The 17,495-nt window shown below is 42.6% G+C and overlaps 1 protein-coding gene across 2 annotated transcripts in view; it reads right to left on the minus strand.

Moving 5' to 3' along the window:
* Window positions 1-17,096, minus strand: part of SPEN (spen family transcriptional repressor) — an 84,145-nt gene extending 67,049 nt beyond the window's left edge. Inside the window, exon 1 of one of the 2 annotated variants that reach the window (XM_081308087.1) lies at window positions 15,328-17,096. In XM_081308087.1, coding sequence (XP_081164213.1) covers window positions 15,328-15,410 — 83 coding nt within the window. In that variant the 5' untranslated portion in view covers window positions 15,411-17,096. The remainder of the gene's footprint in view (window positions 1-15,327) is intronic. The other variant, XM_081308086.1, reaches the window with a different exon arrangement.
* Window positions 17,097-17,495: the final 399 nt, after the last annotated feature.

Raw genomic sequence — 17,495 nt, forward strand, 5'->3', positions numbered from 1 at the left:
ACTCCATTAATTCCAAAGCGTGATCTATTACACATCAATCATTAGCATACTAAAACCCAATAAATTTTCTTAATACCCCTTCTTTCCAGAAGGAACTGCATTAAACTTTGTCAGAGTTATCAACAAGAATACAAAGAGTAATTTTAATTCCAGCTTTTGCATCTGACCTACTAATAAGCAATAGCAATGAACTGCCACATACTTCATTTGCACACAACTCCTCCTACTAAAGAGATCAATCCTCCCTGAGTCATTCTTGAAACAACACAACAAAACTACACCCCACTGAGAAAACAACACATTCCAAGTTTGCTACTAAACTCCTCTATTTCCCAGTTAATTTCTAGAGTTCACATCTCAGGGGTTGGGGGATAAGCTCAATGGGAGAGCCCTTGCCTAAGAAGCACAAGATGCTAGGTTCAGTTCCAGCATGGGTGTGGGGATGTGGGATCAGACCTGAGCCTTTCATCATCGCCTACATTACTACTCTATTTCCAGGTAAAAAGATTCTGTCTTCCAAGGCTATCCAGGTTTCAAAATCCTACTATGAAAGAAAGAGTTATAGAATTGTGATGAGCAGAGTATAAGTCTCTTTGAAGATGCATGCAATTAACCTAGCCAACCACACACCTAAATCCAATTCAAGTTGAATATCACCTCAGCACTCAAAAAGTTTTAGATTTCTGACCATTTTGGATTTTTGGATTAGGACTGCTTAAAAGGTAAAGTCTATGCAACTATTATAAACTATGAAAAACTATAAAATCTTGAACACTTCTCATTTCAAGCATTTCAGATAAAGGATACTCAACTTGTAAATCATTTTCCAGAGATTACATACTTTATCATGGGCTGGGGATATAGCTCAGTAATAGAGCACCCTGGGTTTAATCCTTAGTACTGGGGGAAAAAAAAGAAGAAAGTTATCAAAATACCAATTTCTGGGCTGAAATTGTGGCTCAGTGATAGAGCACTAGCCTGGCATGTGTGAGGCCCTGGGTTCGATCCTCAGCACTGCATATAAGTAAATAAACTCCACTGACAACTAAAAATATTTTTTTAAAATGCCAATTTCCTACCTTTTTATCCCATGATTATCAAATTGTTCATTATTAGAAAGCAAATAAGCTGAGGATGTGGCTAAGTGGTAACATGCTCGCCTGGCATGCACGGGGCGCTTCGATCCTCAGCACCACATAAAATAAAGATGTTGTGTCCACTGAAAATTGAAAAATAAATATTTAAAAAAAAATTCTCTTTCTCTCTCTCTTAAAAAAATATTTTAAAAACAAGAAAAGAAAGCAAATGATAGGGTCTGGAGGTGTAGTTCAGTGGTAAGTGCTTACCTGGCATATGCAAGGCCCTGGGTTCCATTCCCAGCAACACCAAAAAAAAAAAAGATAAAGGATCCAAGGGAGAAATGATGTATACCTGCAATCCCAATTACTATAATATAGGCTACACTGAAAGCTGAGGCAGGACAACTGCCAACCTGGGCAGTTTAGCAAGACCCTGGTCTAAAAAAAAAAAAAAAAAAAAAAAAAGTTTAAAAGGGCTGGGCATGTAGCTCAGTGGGGTACCATGAAGGAGGCCTGGATTCAACCTTCAACACAGAAAAAAAAAAAAAAAAGAACAACTCAAAATCACTTCTCATCTATTCATTCACTCATTTTGGTTCTGCTGTAGGGACTATATCCCTAGTTCTTTTTACTTTTTATTTTGAGACAGTGTCCCATTAAAACTGCCCAGGCAGGGCTTGGTGGTGCACACTTGTAATACCAGGAGCTCAGGAGGCCAAGATAGGAAGTTGCCAAGTTCAAAGCCAGCCTTAGCAACTTAGTGAGGGCCCAGGTAACTCAGTGAGGACGTGTCTCTAAATTAACTTGAATTTTTAAAAGGGTGGGGATATGGTTCAGTGGTTAAGTGCCTCTGGGTTCATAGCTAGTACAAACAAACACTGCCCAACCCAGCCTGAAATTTACCATCTTTCTACCTCAGCCTCCCCCAGTAGCTGGGATTATAAGTATTGTTTCTCTTTTGAACTCAGGTCATAAATGTATCCATTTTAACCAATCTATCTGGAATACTGCAGGAACATCAACACCTGTATTACTTTTTTTTTTTTTAAGAGAGAGTGGCGGGGGAGAGAGAATTTTTTTAAATATTTATTTTTTAGTTCTCGGCGGACACAACATCTTTGTTAGTATGTGGTGCTGAGGATAGAACCCGGGCCACACGCATGCCAGGCGAGCGCGCTACCGCTTGAGCCACATCCCCAGCCCCAAATGTATCCATTTTAACCAATCTATCTGGAATACTGCAGGAACATCAACACATGTATTACTTTTTTTATAGCAAAAAATATTTATGAAGGAGTTACTAATATATAAATCAACCACTTGGTTTTATACTTAGACCAAAAGACTGGTTTCCCCTCTGTGTCAGACATTTATTTATTTATTTATTTATTTATGCATTGCTGGATACCAGGGCCTTTCTCATGCTAGACAAGCACTGAACCACTGAGCAACACCACCAACCCCACACCTTTACTTCCTACTTCACAGACTGGGATTGCTTCAAGTATGCAAAAAGACAGACTTCCAAGAAATTTTTAACAGGGCCTCCCTACGCTGCCCAAGCTGCCCCTAGCTTCGTAGATAGTGGGACTATAGGCAATTGCCACCATACACCCAGCTTAAATAATGTAGCTTACCCCTGTTAATCCCAGGGGCTCAGGAGACTGAGGCAGGAGGATGACAAATTCAAAGCCAGCCTCAGCAACTTAGTGAGAACCTGTCTCTGAATAAAATATAAAAAAAGGGCTGTGGATGTGGCTCAGTACATAAGCCCCTCTGGGTTCAATCCCAGGTACCAAAATTAATAATAATAATGTATTTTGGGCTCAAGAGGTAGCGCGCTCGCCTGGCATACGTGGGGTGCTGGGTTTGATCCTCAGCACACATAAAAATAAAATAAAGATGTTGTGTCCACCAAAAACTAAAAAATAAATATAAATATATATAATAAATATAATAAATATAAATAAATATAATAATAATAATGTATTTTAACATTAAATTAGAGCTGGGCACATTGTTTTTACACCATCACAGCTCAATTTTTTAAGTAAAAAAATTATTATGATAAAATAAAGTTAGTTATTTTAACCATTTTTACATGTACAATTCTCAATCTTTTAAAGCTAACCAAAGCTATTATTTGTCATCAACATAATAGCTTTAGATATTAAAGCTACTTTATTAAAACTACTGATACACACTTCAACATACTAAATGTAGGTCTAACTCAGAATTATATACTTAGATCACAAGACTCCTATTATTGGACATAATCAAATAAAGATAATGATATTTATAATGTCATGTCTCTTATCAATCAAAACAAATCAAAGTCAAAAGTAAAACTTGAAAGTTTAACAATCATCTAGCAAGTCAAAGATTTCTTTTTCTGGGGCTGGGGTTGTGGTTCAGCGGTAGAGAGCTTGCAAGTGTGAGGCACTAGGTTCAACCCTCAGCACACCATAAAAAAAATAAACATCTACGACTAAAACTACAAGACTAAAAATTTTTTTCTTTTTTCTTTCTGGTGCGTGCTCTATCACTGAACTGTTTACCCCCAGCCCTCTTAAATAAATTCAAATAGTCTGCATAACTGTAACAAATTAGTTAATGACTTTATGCTATCCAAAGACATGTACTGCACATAAACAGAAACCCACCAAATGGAAGAAAATATTTGCAAGTTATTTATCTAATTAGAAACTCTTACAACTCAATGATGAAAACAATCCAAGTTTTTATTTTTATTTTTTTTAAAGAGAGGAGAGAGAGAGAGAGAGAGAGAGAGAGAGAGAGAGAGAGAGAGAGAGAGAGATTTTAATATTTATTTTTTAGTTCTCGGCGGACACAACATCTTTGTTGGTATGTGGTGCTGAGGATCGAACCCGGGCCGCACGCATGCCAGGCGAGCCACATCCCCAGCCCCAAAGGACACCTTTTTTCAGTAAAGCCCTAAATGATAAAATTCTTTGGAATTATTACTTCAGTGGGGGGGGGCATATTATTTATACACACATATACACTATTCTAAAGAAATCTAATAAAAAGCCATTTACTAAGTAAAATTAACTTTTTTAATATTTATTTTTTAGGTGTAATGGACAACACAAAACCCTTATTTTTATGTGATGTTGAGGATCGAACCCGGGTCCTGCCCATGCTAGGCAAGTGCTCTATCGCTGAGCCACAATCCCAGCCCACTAAAATTAACTTTTAACAAAAGGATAGTCTCAACTAATCTTTGAAAAGATCACTAAATTTTGTGTTTTGTTTTGTATGACTGAATTCAGGGACACTCTACTACTGAACTACATCCCCAGGCCTTTTTATTTTTAGACAGGATCTTACTAAGTTACCCAGATTGGCCTAGAACTTGCCATCCTCCTACCTCAGCCACCCAACTGCTGGGATTACAGGTGTGTACTACTGCAAACACTACCCAATTTTGAAGAGAAAAACTCCAAATGTTCTGTGATCATATAAAATGCTCATGATCAACATTAACCACTTTTTAAATTAACAGCAGCAAACAAAAAAAAAAATTAATCAAGACAAAACAACAACATGCAAGGTAAGTTGATCAAAAAGGGGAAGGTTGGAAAAAAAAAAGTTCAAGTAGCAGAAGTCAAGACACTAAACAATAAATTAGCATAATTCTGCAGCAAGAGTCCCTAGTACAACTGCAAAGGACTCTTGGAAAGGGGCTTCCTACTTGCCTTGCCAGGACAATACTGACACTACAATTGATGAAAAAAATTAATCTCTATCCTTATTATTTATTTTAGTCAAATATTAATTTTTTAAATTAAAATTTTAGGAATATGTCTAGTTTTCACTGAAAAAACTAATGATTTATCCATATTTCATAACATATTGCTTGGATAGAAGACAACAAATATGTGATCACACCTTTTTAAAATATATATAGATTCCATATTCTTTTCATATATCTATCTCTTACACACACACACACACACACACACACACACACACACACACTTGGAGGGAGAATACTGAGGTTTTACCAGAGCTATATCCCCAATCCTTTTTATTTTTTTGGACATGGGGCCTCACTAAATTGCTGAGGGCTGCCCTTGAATTTATGCTTCTCCTGCCTTTAGCCTCCCCAGTCCCTGGGATTATAGGCATGCACCTCCACTTGCGGTTCACTAGAAATATTATTCTAAAATTTTGAGCGACTACCTCTACTTCCGGTTAAGAAAATAAGGTTCTTCCTCATCAGTCTTCAATCTCTAAATATTTGGCTTTTTTCTACTCAACTCCAACATTTTTTATAAAACTAATGAATAAACTTGGACTAAATTAACTTCATCAAATTAAAACTAAGTTACTAGATTCTATGCCTGAAGATGTTAATTATCCTTCCCTAAATTTATTAAATATTAACCTCTCCACTCAACTTTTTTTTAATATTTATTTTTCAGTTTTAGGTGAACACAATATCTCCATTTTATTTTTATGTGGTGCTGAGAATCAAACCCAGTGCCTCACACATGCTAGGTGAGCACGCTACTACTTGAGCCGCATCCCCAGCCCTCCACTCAACATCTTAACCTGCCTAGTTATAGCTCTCAAACAAAAAGCTTTCTCTAAAAACGATACTTTTTTTGAGGAATTTTCTCATAAAATTATTTTTAAACAAATTTCAAATAAATTCAACATAAAGGCAATCAAAGGTCACAACCCTGAGACTCAAAGCTGTAATCAAAGTTCCTTTTTTGTACCTTCTTTTTTAGAAAGACAAAACAAAGTTATGCTGAAAAGGATTCATCTGTGTCCAAAAAAACAATTAAAAAACAACTCTGTTATTTCATAATAAGGTAGAAGAGATAAAAAGAGATCTATAAGAACAAGTCTTTATATGCCTTTGATTAGTGTAACAGCACATTTATCATTTTTTAAAATTAAGGGAAACCCAGGCAAGGTAGCACACACCTGTAATCCCAAGAGATTCAGGCGGCCAAGACTGGAAGATGCCAAGTTCAAGGGCACATTGGACAATTTAGCAAAAACCTGTCTCAAAATCAGTGGTACAGCAGTTGCACAGCATGTGTGAAGCCCCAGGGTCAATTCCCAGTACTGCAAAAAAAAAAAAAAAAAGTAATAATAATAAAATGTTATGCAACATCTGGCTTGTTTGTATCAATGAACATGTGTGTTCATTTTAGAATACTAAGGATTGAACCTGGGCCCTCCTGCACTGTCCAGCATTTTTCTTTTCTTTTTCTTTTTTTTTTTTTTTTTTTTTTTTTTTGGTACTGGGGATTGAACTCGGGGCCCTAGGTTACTAAGCCACATCCCCAGCCCTATTTTGTATCTTATTTAGAGAGAGGGTCTCACTGAGTTGCTTAGCACCTCCCTTTTGCAGAGTCTGGCTTTGAGGTGTTGGGATTTCAGGCCTGCACTTCTGCACCTGGCTCCTCAGCTCCTTCTTAAATTTTATTTTTAGCCAGGGTCTTTTGAAATTGCTCAGGCAGGCCTGCAATTTGAGATCCTCCTGCCTCAGCCTCTTGAGTAGCTAAGATTGCAAGTGAGCTCCACCATGCACAGCTGGAACAGGTATCTTAATTACTTAAGGAAGCCACAACAGTGAAGGTGGGAAAGGGAAAAATAAAGATTCAGGTCAATAAAGTTTGGAAGAGGTAAAGTCAGGGCAAAATTTTAGTGAAATACCACACCAAAGTGAGGGTTGACACCCAAATAAAGGGAAAAAGGACTTCTAATATTATTACTAAGAAATGAACTCTCTCTGAGCCAGGTGGCACATCTGTAATCCTGGCAGCTGTAAAGTCTGAGACAGAAGACAGCAAATTCAAAGCCAGCCTCAGCAATTTAGCAAGGCCCTAAGCAACTTAATGAGGCCCTATTTCAAAATAAAAAATAAGACCAACAATAAAAAATAAAATAAAATAAAAAATAAGAAAGGGCTGGGGATGTGGCTCAGTTGTTAAGCACCCCTGGGTTCAGTCCTCAGGACCAAAAAGGAAAAAAAGAAACTGTCTTTATCATTATCACCTCTCCCATGACTCACATATGATAGAGCTCAGACTGATCCAGTGGTTGAGCTCACATTCCACAGAAAGTCAGTGATCCAAGTAAAATCAAACCTAAAATTTTAAGAATGAGGTGGTCCCAAATCTGCTTTAAAATGGCATCAGCAGCAAGTGCCATTTTGGCACTTTTGAATCCATCCACAAGTAGTCTCCTACAGAAAAAATAAGGGCAAAAACAGGCAAATCACTTTCAGTCCCACCTTCCTTTCCCTGTCTTGCCCAGCTGGTTTCCAGGAAAGAGAACAGTTATGTACAGGAGGCCCCGCAGAGGCGACAGAGGCAATGTCACCAGAGGTGAAGAAGAAAGGGAGACAGATTAAGTTGGGATATACTTATATAGAACATATAACTGAGCAAATAAGTATATCATGAATAATGGAAATCAGGTTTCTTGTCTGAGAAGGAATTTACAAATATGAAATGGGAGGTTAGAAAAATATTCACGTATTGTAACATCTGTGAGCCCACAGTTTTAAAGTATGACACAGAGGCATGTTCATGTATATATATACGTGTACACCCAAAAAACACACCTCAGCTCTGCAGTAATGGCCAAACCAAAGCACTTAGATCTTGGTTTCTAAATAATTAAACTAAAAGGGGGCCAGGGCTCCTTGAAGAAATAAATGTCTGTTCCTTTCAGTGACAGAGAAAGTACAAAATAAGCCTTTGTTGTGCCAGAAATGAGTATCTGAAGAATGATGGAAACACAGTAGCTAGCTAACTTTTTATTTTTCTGGAAGGAATGGGGGCTATGACAGGGTATCACTATGTTGCCCTGGCTGACCTGAAACTGAAACTCCTGGGTTCAAGAGATCATCCTGCTTCAGCCCTGCAAGAACCTGGGACTACAGGTGCATGCTCAACTACATTAGTAACTAGTTTAAAGGCTCCCCTGCTGACTCAAAATTAGGATGTTATGGGCATCAAAACAAATAAGCAGGGCTGGGGACATAGCTCAGTTGGTAGAGTTCTTAGTTGGAGGATGGGGCAGGAGGACTGAAAGCTAGAGGCCAGCCTCAGCAACTAAGTAAGACCCTATCTCAAAATAAAATAAAAAGGGCTAGAGATATGGCTCAGTGGTAGAGAGCCTCTAGGTTCAATCACCAATACCACCAAAAAAGGGAAAGGAAAAAAAAAGGAAAGAGTAACAAAGCAAATGTGACAAAATGTTAATAACTGGGGAATTTCAGAGAAGGAGATCTGGGAATTTTTTGTTCTGTTCCTAAGCTATCTTTTTGAATTCTTTTTTCTTTTGAAATAATACAGGAAGAAGAAAAGTAAATGAGGTCCTCATTCTGGTATATCAAATGTCCATTTTCTCACATCTAAGATTATCTTCTCATCCCAAGCCTCTGGGTGCTCTACTCCCCTCCTTTGCTTTGTTTTTCCTCATAGGTCATATACTGATGGTTGTGGGGCTGATTGATAGGTTCTTGGGATTCATGTACTATTTTGATTCCCCCACTCCAGGTACTGTGGATTGAACCCAGGGGTACTTTACCCCTGAGCTACACCCCCAACCCTTTTTATTTTGAGAGTCTTGCTAAGTTGTTTTACTGTTTGGTCTACTTCTCTATATGTTCAAAATTCTCCAAGTCAGAATTTTTTTTAAATATATCTGAAATAAAAACTGGTGATACCATAATCTACATACACACTTTTTATTCCTGCATCAAATAAAAGCATATAGCAGCATATCTCATGTTATTATAATTTTTCCAAGTCATGATGAGGATGAATAATGATGCATGGGGTGTAGTGGTGCATGCCTATAATCAACTACCATGTTGGTTGCCTGAGAAGGGATTTACAAACATGAAAATGGAGAGGTTAGAAAAATTCTCATGAAGTTGGAATAATGTCTAGTATTAGCTACACAGGTGAAGAAATAGTGTTTTCCGTTTGAATTTTCCTACACATATTCCAAAACTATAAAGATTTGAGCAGTTTCTTATATAATAAAAATCCTTAAACATACTAGAGATATGTGAACCCACAGTTTTAAAATATATGACATCTAGGGCTGGGGATGTGGCTCAAGCGGTAGCGCACTTGCCTGGCATGTGTGTGGCCCGGGTTCAATCCTCAGCACCACATACCAACAAAGATGTTGTGTCCGCTGAGAACTAAAAAATAAATATTAAAAAAATTCTCTCTCTCTCTCAAATATATATATATATATATATATATATATATATATATATATATATTTATATATATATATAAATAAAATAAACTTGATTTAAAAATAATAATAAAAATAAATAAATAAATATATGACATCTATAAACCAACACCATGTTGTTCCCCCGCCATACCACATATGAAGGAAATACTAAATGTTAATAAGACATAAATATGTATTTTCCCATTCAAGTTTAGTGCTTCCTCCTGAATTCTTACCTAAGCAGTAATAGTCTTCACTAAAGATTCTAACATCCTTCTTTTATAATAATAATGTGTTCTTTTATCATCATTCTTTCAACCCAAAGTAACTTTTAAATAACCCTGAATGCAAAGGAGCATAATTTTAAAAAATGAATGGGTGAATCAAAAAATGCCTGCTACCTAACAATTTATTGATTTATAAATTACATAAATCAGTCTGGCACAATAACACACACCTGTAATCCTAGCTACTTGGGAGCCTGAGGCTGGAGGATCAAGGCCTGCCTGGGCAAGTGAGCAAGACCCTGATTCAAAACAGAAAATAAGGGCTGGGTTTGTGGCTTGGTGGTAGAGTGCTTGCCTAGCACATGTGAGGCCCTGGGTTCGATCCTCAGCACCACGTAAAGATATAGCCTACAACTAAAAAATAAATAAATATTTTTTAAAAATGGTAAGAACTTAAAGGTCAATACAAGGTATAATTGGAGAAATTTCAGTTTGTCAATATTCTCAGCAACTAATATAAAGAAACAAAGACAGAGGCTGGGGATATAGTTCAGTTGGTAGAGTGCTTGCCTTGCATGCACAAAGCCCTGGATTCAATCCCCAGCAACACACACACACACACACACACACACACACAAACTTGAAGTTGGAGTAGTATCTAGTATTAGCTACACAGGTGAATAGTGTTTTCCCTTTGAATTTTCCTACACATATTCCAAAACTATAAAGATTTGAGCAGTTTCTTATATAATAAAAATCCTTAAACATACTACAGTTCTATTCGTTTCTATACTCAAAATTAAATCTTAAGCAATTAAATCCAAAGAGTCGCTAAATTTAAGTTAGGATTTTATACAGTTATTCCACTGTAGTTTTTTTCAGATGCGTTATTTTCAACTTGGCAGACAAGGACCCATGCATGGGGACAATCTGAATATTGGAATGTTTTATACCAAGAACATCTCTTCACTGCAAAGCATATTTCCACACACTAAAAACCAGCTATATCACTCATAAATTACATGGCTTCTAATAAAATAACTAACATTTATTTGGTTTCCACATTTTTAAAATGTAAGCAACAATGCTGGGGATACAGTTTAGGAACAGAGCACTTGCTTAGTATATTTACAGTCCCAGGTTCCATACCTATCACTGCCAAAAAAGAAAGTTAAAAAACAACCCTTCTAACTAAGGGGAAAATGACTTGAAAGAACATTTAGAAAAGCTTTCACTGATATCACTACTATGTTTATACTTCTGTGTAAATTTCCCCAAAACATTAGTGTTCATGGAATTTAAAATGTTTCATAAATCAAGTCTGAAATATTTCATAAACATACCAAACAACACAATCCCAAGTAATCAAGAATTTACAACAAAGGTGTCTGGAAATGTTACCTGCTACACAAATTGAATGCCATCACTCTTCCTTGCAATGAGGCCTACACTGTCTTCCAATGTCACTTTTTTTTTTCCTTCTTTATACTGGGAATTGAATCCAGAGGTGCTTTATCACTGAGCTACATGCCCATCCATGTTTATTTATTTTTTTAATTTTGAGACAGGGTTTGCTAAGTTGCTTGGGACCTTGCTGAACTGCTGAGATTGGCCTTGAAATTGGGATACTCCTGCCTCAGCCTCCTGAGTGGTGATTAACTCCCAGCATAACTGATTTTTTTTGTGTTATTTTAAAATATGCAAAAGTCTATCATGAAAATAGATATTCAAAATCATAATATTCAAAATCAGAGGTCATCTCATAGAAACCATCTGGTCTTGAATGCAGCAATGATGTAGGCTATGATAAGTAAAATTTGTTTAAGCCTAAAAATATCTCTTGCTATAAAGGACAAGGAAACTCTTCCTTATTATTTTATATGTGTCCAAGAAGTAAAGATATTTGAACACACGTAACATTTATCCCAACTATTTAAACTCGGGGGAAAAAGCATTGTGATAAAATTCCTTTTACCCCTCTTAGAAGTACTGGGGATTGATTCCAGGGATGCTCTACTACTGAGCTAAGTCCCTACTTGCCCCACCCTGCAATTTTTTGAGTCAGGATCTGGCTAAATTGTCCAGCCTCAGACTTCTGATCCTCCTGCCTCAGCCTCTGGAGTTGCTGGGATTACAGGCATATACTACAGTACCCAGCCTGATAAAACATTTAAATTGCCAAAAATAAAGCGTATTTAAATGGGTCTAATTCTTGACAAATTTTCAAGAATGAAGATTTACCTCACCCAATCTTAGAGTAACATTTAACTTATGACTAAAACAAGCCGGTGGGGGGTGAATGGAACCTAATCTGAAAATAAGGCATAATTTTTAACGAAATCTTTCAAGGGTTCTATTCATTCCTTCTTTCTAATTCAAGGCTGGCCTTTGCACACACCTCTCTCTTACAACTAAAAGACAGCAACCAATTGTTGTGTAATTCCTCCCTTCCCCCTTCAACCCAGCCAACATACAAAGGAAAGGACTTTCTCCATTGTGCCCCTGTAATGAATCTTTGTTAACTAAAACCTGATTCAAAAAATAGTCCTTGCTTAATTTTTTTTAAATTCAGCATATGGAAAGCTATAAAGAGAATGAACACAATAGATTTATTATTATGCACGAAGGTAAAGCCAAATTTTGAAAATTGCTCTTATGTTCTAAGGGTTTGGTCTTTCTTTGGCAAAGAGGGAAAAAAGCCAAATCGGCATCCTTCCCTCAATCTATTGTCCACCAAAAACACTGATCAAAATATAAATTGGAAAAAGAAAATATGACTCGATACCCCCCCATCCCACCCCCAAATGTGTCTAAACTGTCCTGCCTCCAGAACTGTCTGGTTTAGTTCTTTTTTTAATCCAAATACTTTTTAATCCAGATACAAAAGCCTAGTCACTGTTAAGAGAACATTCATCTTGAAAACGTTTTATATAATGTATTCCCAGTGTACACCTCTTAATCCTGTAAAACAGTTATTAGTTAATGTTGCAATCAGCTAGGGAAAAGGGCAGAAGCAGGCTCTTAGGCATCAGGTTTGTGTGTGTTGTTTTTTTTTTTTCTTTCTTTCTTTCTTTTTTTTTTTCCTTCCATGGGGGGCGTTGTTTTGTTTTTGCGGTACTGGGAACTGAATCCAGAACCTCACACACGATAGGCAAGTGCTTTACTACTGAGCTATTACCCCAAGCTTTAGTTCTGACATAGGTATTGCATGGTTTTTCTCATTCTGATGCCTACTGGACTCCAGAGGAGAATATCATTAAATTTTCTTGTAGAGCCATCACTCTGGTATAACTACCTTTCATCCCTTTTATTTAAAATTATTCAGATTTCGTTTTCCCTCCCGTAGCAGTCACACATTTAACAAAACATATTCTACAAAAGGAATCAAAGGCTGGTTGGTCCATTTAGCTCCACAGCAGGATCATGGAGAACACTTTTTGTAGGCGCAGAAAGATAAACAAGAAACCAGAAATAGAGATTACCTGTTTTGGGGGCGGGAGGTATGAGAACCGGGAATTCCGGGGTCAAGGGTGAAGGGGAGATTTGTCTCCTATGTACCTTTTTATACTCGCTGAAACCATTAAAAAGTACTGCCTATTCAAATGAGATAAATTTATTTAAAATTTCTAAAAATCGCCTTTAAAATAAAGGAGTTTCAGAGACACAGTATGCTTAATTTTAAAATAAAACCTGCTTCTGTCAGTAGCATCTGTTTTGGTGCACAATAGGCAGACCTTCCTCTCCAACGCAGCCGTGAGCACTGAACACCGCCAAGCTCTCCGAGGCAGCCCCGCCGCCTCCCTCTGTGCATTCTGCGCTCTGCTCTGCCGATTCCCACATAAAGTGGGTCCTGGCCGCCATTTTAGAAAGTCATTCACACGAGCCGGACCGCAGCGCCATCCACTTAAAGCCCTTCCAGAACCGCCTGGGACCACTTCCTCGGTCCTCTCCCTACCCCCTCTCATCTTGCAGAGGGGTCAAACTCCCCGCCAGAGGCATGCAATGTCTCTGAACTCTGCCTAATACGGAATGACACGTCGGGCTCTTAACAGGAGCAGAGCGAATGCTGCAATGCACGTGTCTGCACGTCGGTGCCTACGAATCTCCGGTGCAGAGACCCACAGGGAAAGTCCACCCGGAGATTAAAGGGAGCCCTTCTCAGCGGTTTTCCACTCCCATAATCTACACCTAAATGATTTTTCCACCAAAACACTGACGATAACGGAGGCGGGGGCGGGAAAGGGGTGGAGCAGCACCAGGAAAGTTCCCATCTGCTACCCGCCTCAGCCCGCAGCCTCCGCTCATCCCAGGGCACGGAGGCGAGTTTCTCCTCCGACCTCCCCCTCGCCGGTCTCTCAGGCACCACGTAGTAAACACCGGGAGTCCCGGGGAGCGCACACCTCCCCCAGGCCTGCCGGGGACGGCTCAGCAGGTTATGAATGGCCTCTGCGCGCCCGGTCCTTTTCACACGCGGACACGCGCACACGCGCGCCCCAGCGGCGATTTAATACCCCGGTAACAGTAACCGCCAACACAATCAATGATCCTCCATCTGAAAGAGGAGCTCCGCCGCCGCTGCTTCCATTTCCTTATCCAAGCGGCTCCGGAACGAGCGACGCAACCTATTTTTCCCATGGTGACTCACTAATAAGGACGCCCCATAATTTCCCTCTCTCGCTAGATAGTAAGAGGAATTGAATTAGGAGCGAACCAGACTCGGAGCCCCTCAGGGTCCTGAAGACCGGCAGAAACAGCAACCTCCCAGGACGGCCGCAGCTCTGCGGCGGTCCTCCTCAGAGTGCGCCCAGTCCCAGCACCTCGTCATTTTAAGTAGTAGTCCCCACCGCGGCCTCCCCCCAGTGACAGCACACATGCACTCCACAAAGAAAACAAGCGCCAAGCGCTACTGAAAAGTAAGGTGCACCAAGAGCAGCACCCAGTCCTACATTTCCAGACAAAACGTTCGGGAAGGTGGAAACCATTACATCTAACCCTGAAAGGCCGGCGCCTTTGAATCACTAGATTGACGAATTCGGGGGTGGGGACAGGACTACTCCAAAGGCCGCTGGGTCACAGGGCCGTGGCGGCGCGGGAGGTGCCCGCCTTGCCTTCCCGGCCGGCACCCGGACGCTGGGTCCGCCACCCAAGCCCCGGAGGGAGGCCGGGCGCGGGGCGAGGGCGTCCAGAGGCGCCGCAGCCCAACTTCGGGCAGCCTCCTGCGCCGAGCCCGCAAAACGCGAAACCACTTGCCCGCTCCGCTGGTTTCCAGGCGCAACCCTCCGCGAAGTCCCCGGGACCTCTCCCACCTCCAGGGCGCCCCGCGGTACCCACCGAGGCTTGGGTTTCCGCGCAGCCCTCCCTCTCCAAGCCAGACATCTCGAGCGCGAGGAGCGGGAGTTGCTGCGGGACACGGGGCGCCGCGGCGGTCGGGCGGCCTCGGGTTCCCGCCCGGCCGCGGCCACTAGCAGCCCCGGAGCCGGGCGCAAGGACGCGACCCCGCGGTCGAGCTCAGCAACAGCGCCGCTCCTCCGCGGACGCGAGGGCACCCGGCCTGCTCCCCTCGGCGGGGAGGCGGCGGCCCCGCTCCGCGGAGGCCCGAGGCCCAACGCCGCGAAGGGGCCGAGCGGCCGGGGACAGAGCGCGCTGCCCGCACCCGCCGCGGGTCTGGCCGGGGTCCTGCTCACCAGTCCCGCGCACGGGGAGGGGCCGGCAACGGGCCGGTCGGGCAGCGGCGCCCGAGGAGCGAGCGCGGCCCGGGGCCTCGTGTCACTCACCGTTTGAAATGCTCGATGATCTTCTCCTCCCGCACGTTCTCCGGTAAGTTGCCCACCCAGAGGTGCCTGGTTTCCCGGACCATGCTGGGCGGCGTGCCGGCGACCGCGGTGGCTGGCTCCCCCTCGCCGGCTTCGTACGAGGCCGTCAGCGCCGGGAGGCGGGCGCCGGGGCGGCGGCGGCTGCGGCGGTGGCGTCGGCAGCGGCGGCGGCTCCTCCAGCTCCCCCGGGTGCAGAGACCATCCCTCTCCCCCAGGTTCTGACTCTCGGGCCTCGCAGCTCCGCTCTGCCGCCACCACACACCCGAAGCCGACCCTCGCGCTCCGGCGGCGCATGCGCGCGGGCGGCGGCGGGCGGGGGGAGCGGGAGGAGGGGCAAGCGGGACCCGGGCGGCAGCGACTACGACGGAGCTGGCGCTGTGGCTGCCGGACGCTTCCCACCGGCGCGCGCGGCCCGCCTCCCGCCGCCTGGCCGCCGCCCCCTCGCCGCGGGTGCGCGCGCGTCCGCCCGCTCGCGGAGGCCGGGACGCCGAGTTCCTCACAGCCTGCGCGCAGGCGCGCGGCGCCGGGCGGGGAAGGGAGGGACGGCGCCGGGAGTCCTGCTCGCGCGCCGGGCCCCGGGACGCGGCGGGCTCAGTGCGGCCCCGGCGCCCTCCAGCACCGCGAGCAGACGGCCCCGGCGCCGGCCTGGGGAAGGAAAGGAGAGGACTCCGAGCATAGGCGGCTGCGGGAAGCGGCCGCCAGCCCCTGCCTCTTCCGGGCGCTTGGTCCCCGCCTGCTTGGGAAAGTGGCTGGAATTAGGGCGCCCTTCCCACCGCTGGCTGCGCAGTCACGGCCGCGGAAACCCGGCCCTCGCGGAACCGGGCTGTAACCTAAGCCGCTGCATAGACAGCACCTTGCGAAACCTTTGCAAGGCACCCTTGCTGCCACTGGGCGCGCAGGCAGTGGAGCCGAAAGAGGCGGCGGAGTCTTAGCCTCCCCTCCGGAGGGTTTGCGGTCCTTTAACACCATAGAGGAGAGGATTGGACCTCCGGCCTCGTTCGGGCTAGGGACTTTTGAAACCTGCAGTTGGACTTTTATTTTAAAAAGACCGGGTTACAGAAACCTGCGGAACACCCACCAAGTTAAGGCAACTGTACTGCATACCGAAAAACCGAGTTCATTAGAACAGCAACAGAAGGATGGTGCTTCAGATAAAAGCCAAATTTTATTTATTTATTTTTTATTGGTTATTCAAACAAAGCCAAATTTTAGATATTTGTTCTCATTCATTGTCTCAAGTACTAGGTCACAGTGGCGCATGCCTGTAATACCAGTGAGTCAGGAGGCTGAGGCAGGAGGATGGCGAGTTTGAGGCCAGCGTCAGCAATTTAGCGAGACCCTGTCTCAAAAAAAAAAAAAAAAGAAAAAGAAAAAGAAGGGCTGGGGATATAGCTCAGTTGGTAGAGTGCTTTCCTTACATGCACAAGACCCTGGGTTCAATCCCCAGCACCACAAAAACAAGAAAGAGTTGGGGTGTGGCTCAGTGGTAGAGGCCCCGGGTTCAATCCCCAGCAACAAAAAATAAATAAAAGTTTGAAAAATGCAAGCCGACTTATTTTCAAGCTCTGTAGTATTTTGAATTAGAAAATAGTCACTAAAACCAACTGCACCAGTGTCTGGAATCACTTGTGCATAATATTTTCTTTTGTTCCACAGAGGATAAAGCTCCAAATTCGTTTCGTTTTTATTTGCTTGTCTGTCATATAGCATAAATATTGTAATGAGTAACTCATAGTATAAAATTACTTGGGTCTGGGCTGGGGATGTGGCTCAAGAGGTAGCGCGATCGCCTGGCATGCCCGGGTTCGACCCTCAGCACCACATACCAACAAAGATGTTGTGTCCGCCGAGAACTAAAAATAAATATTAAAAATTCTCACTCTCTCTCTCTCTCTCTCTCTCTCTCTCTCTCTTTAAATAAATAAAATTACTTGGGTCACCTTAAATTTTTTTCAGTTTTTTTAGTTGTATATGGACTCAATACCTTTGTTTTTATGTGGTGCTAGTATGGAACCCCAAGTGCCTCACACTTGTGAGACATTTGCTCTACCACTGAGCTACAACTCCAGCCTACATTAAACTTTCTTGTATTGAGCTTGTCTATACTGAATTTAATAAACTTGATCTCA

Source organism: Spermophilus citellus (genome assembly GCF_964194105.1).
Source record: "Spermophilus citellus genome assembly, chromosome: 9".
NCBI classification, from domain to species: Eukaryota; Metazoa; Chordata; class Mammalia; order Rodentia; family Sciuridae; genus Spermophilus; species Spermophilus citellus.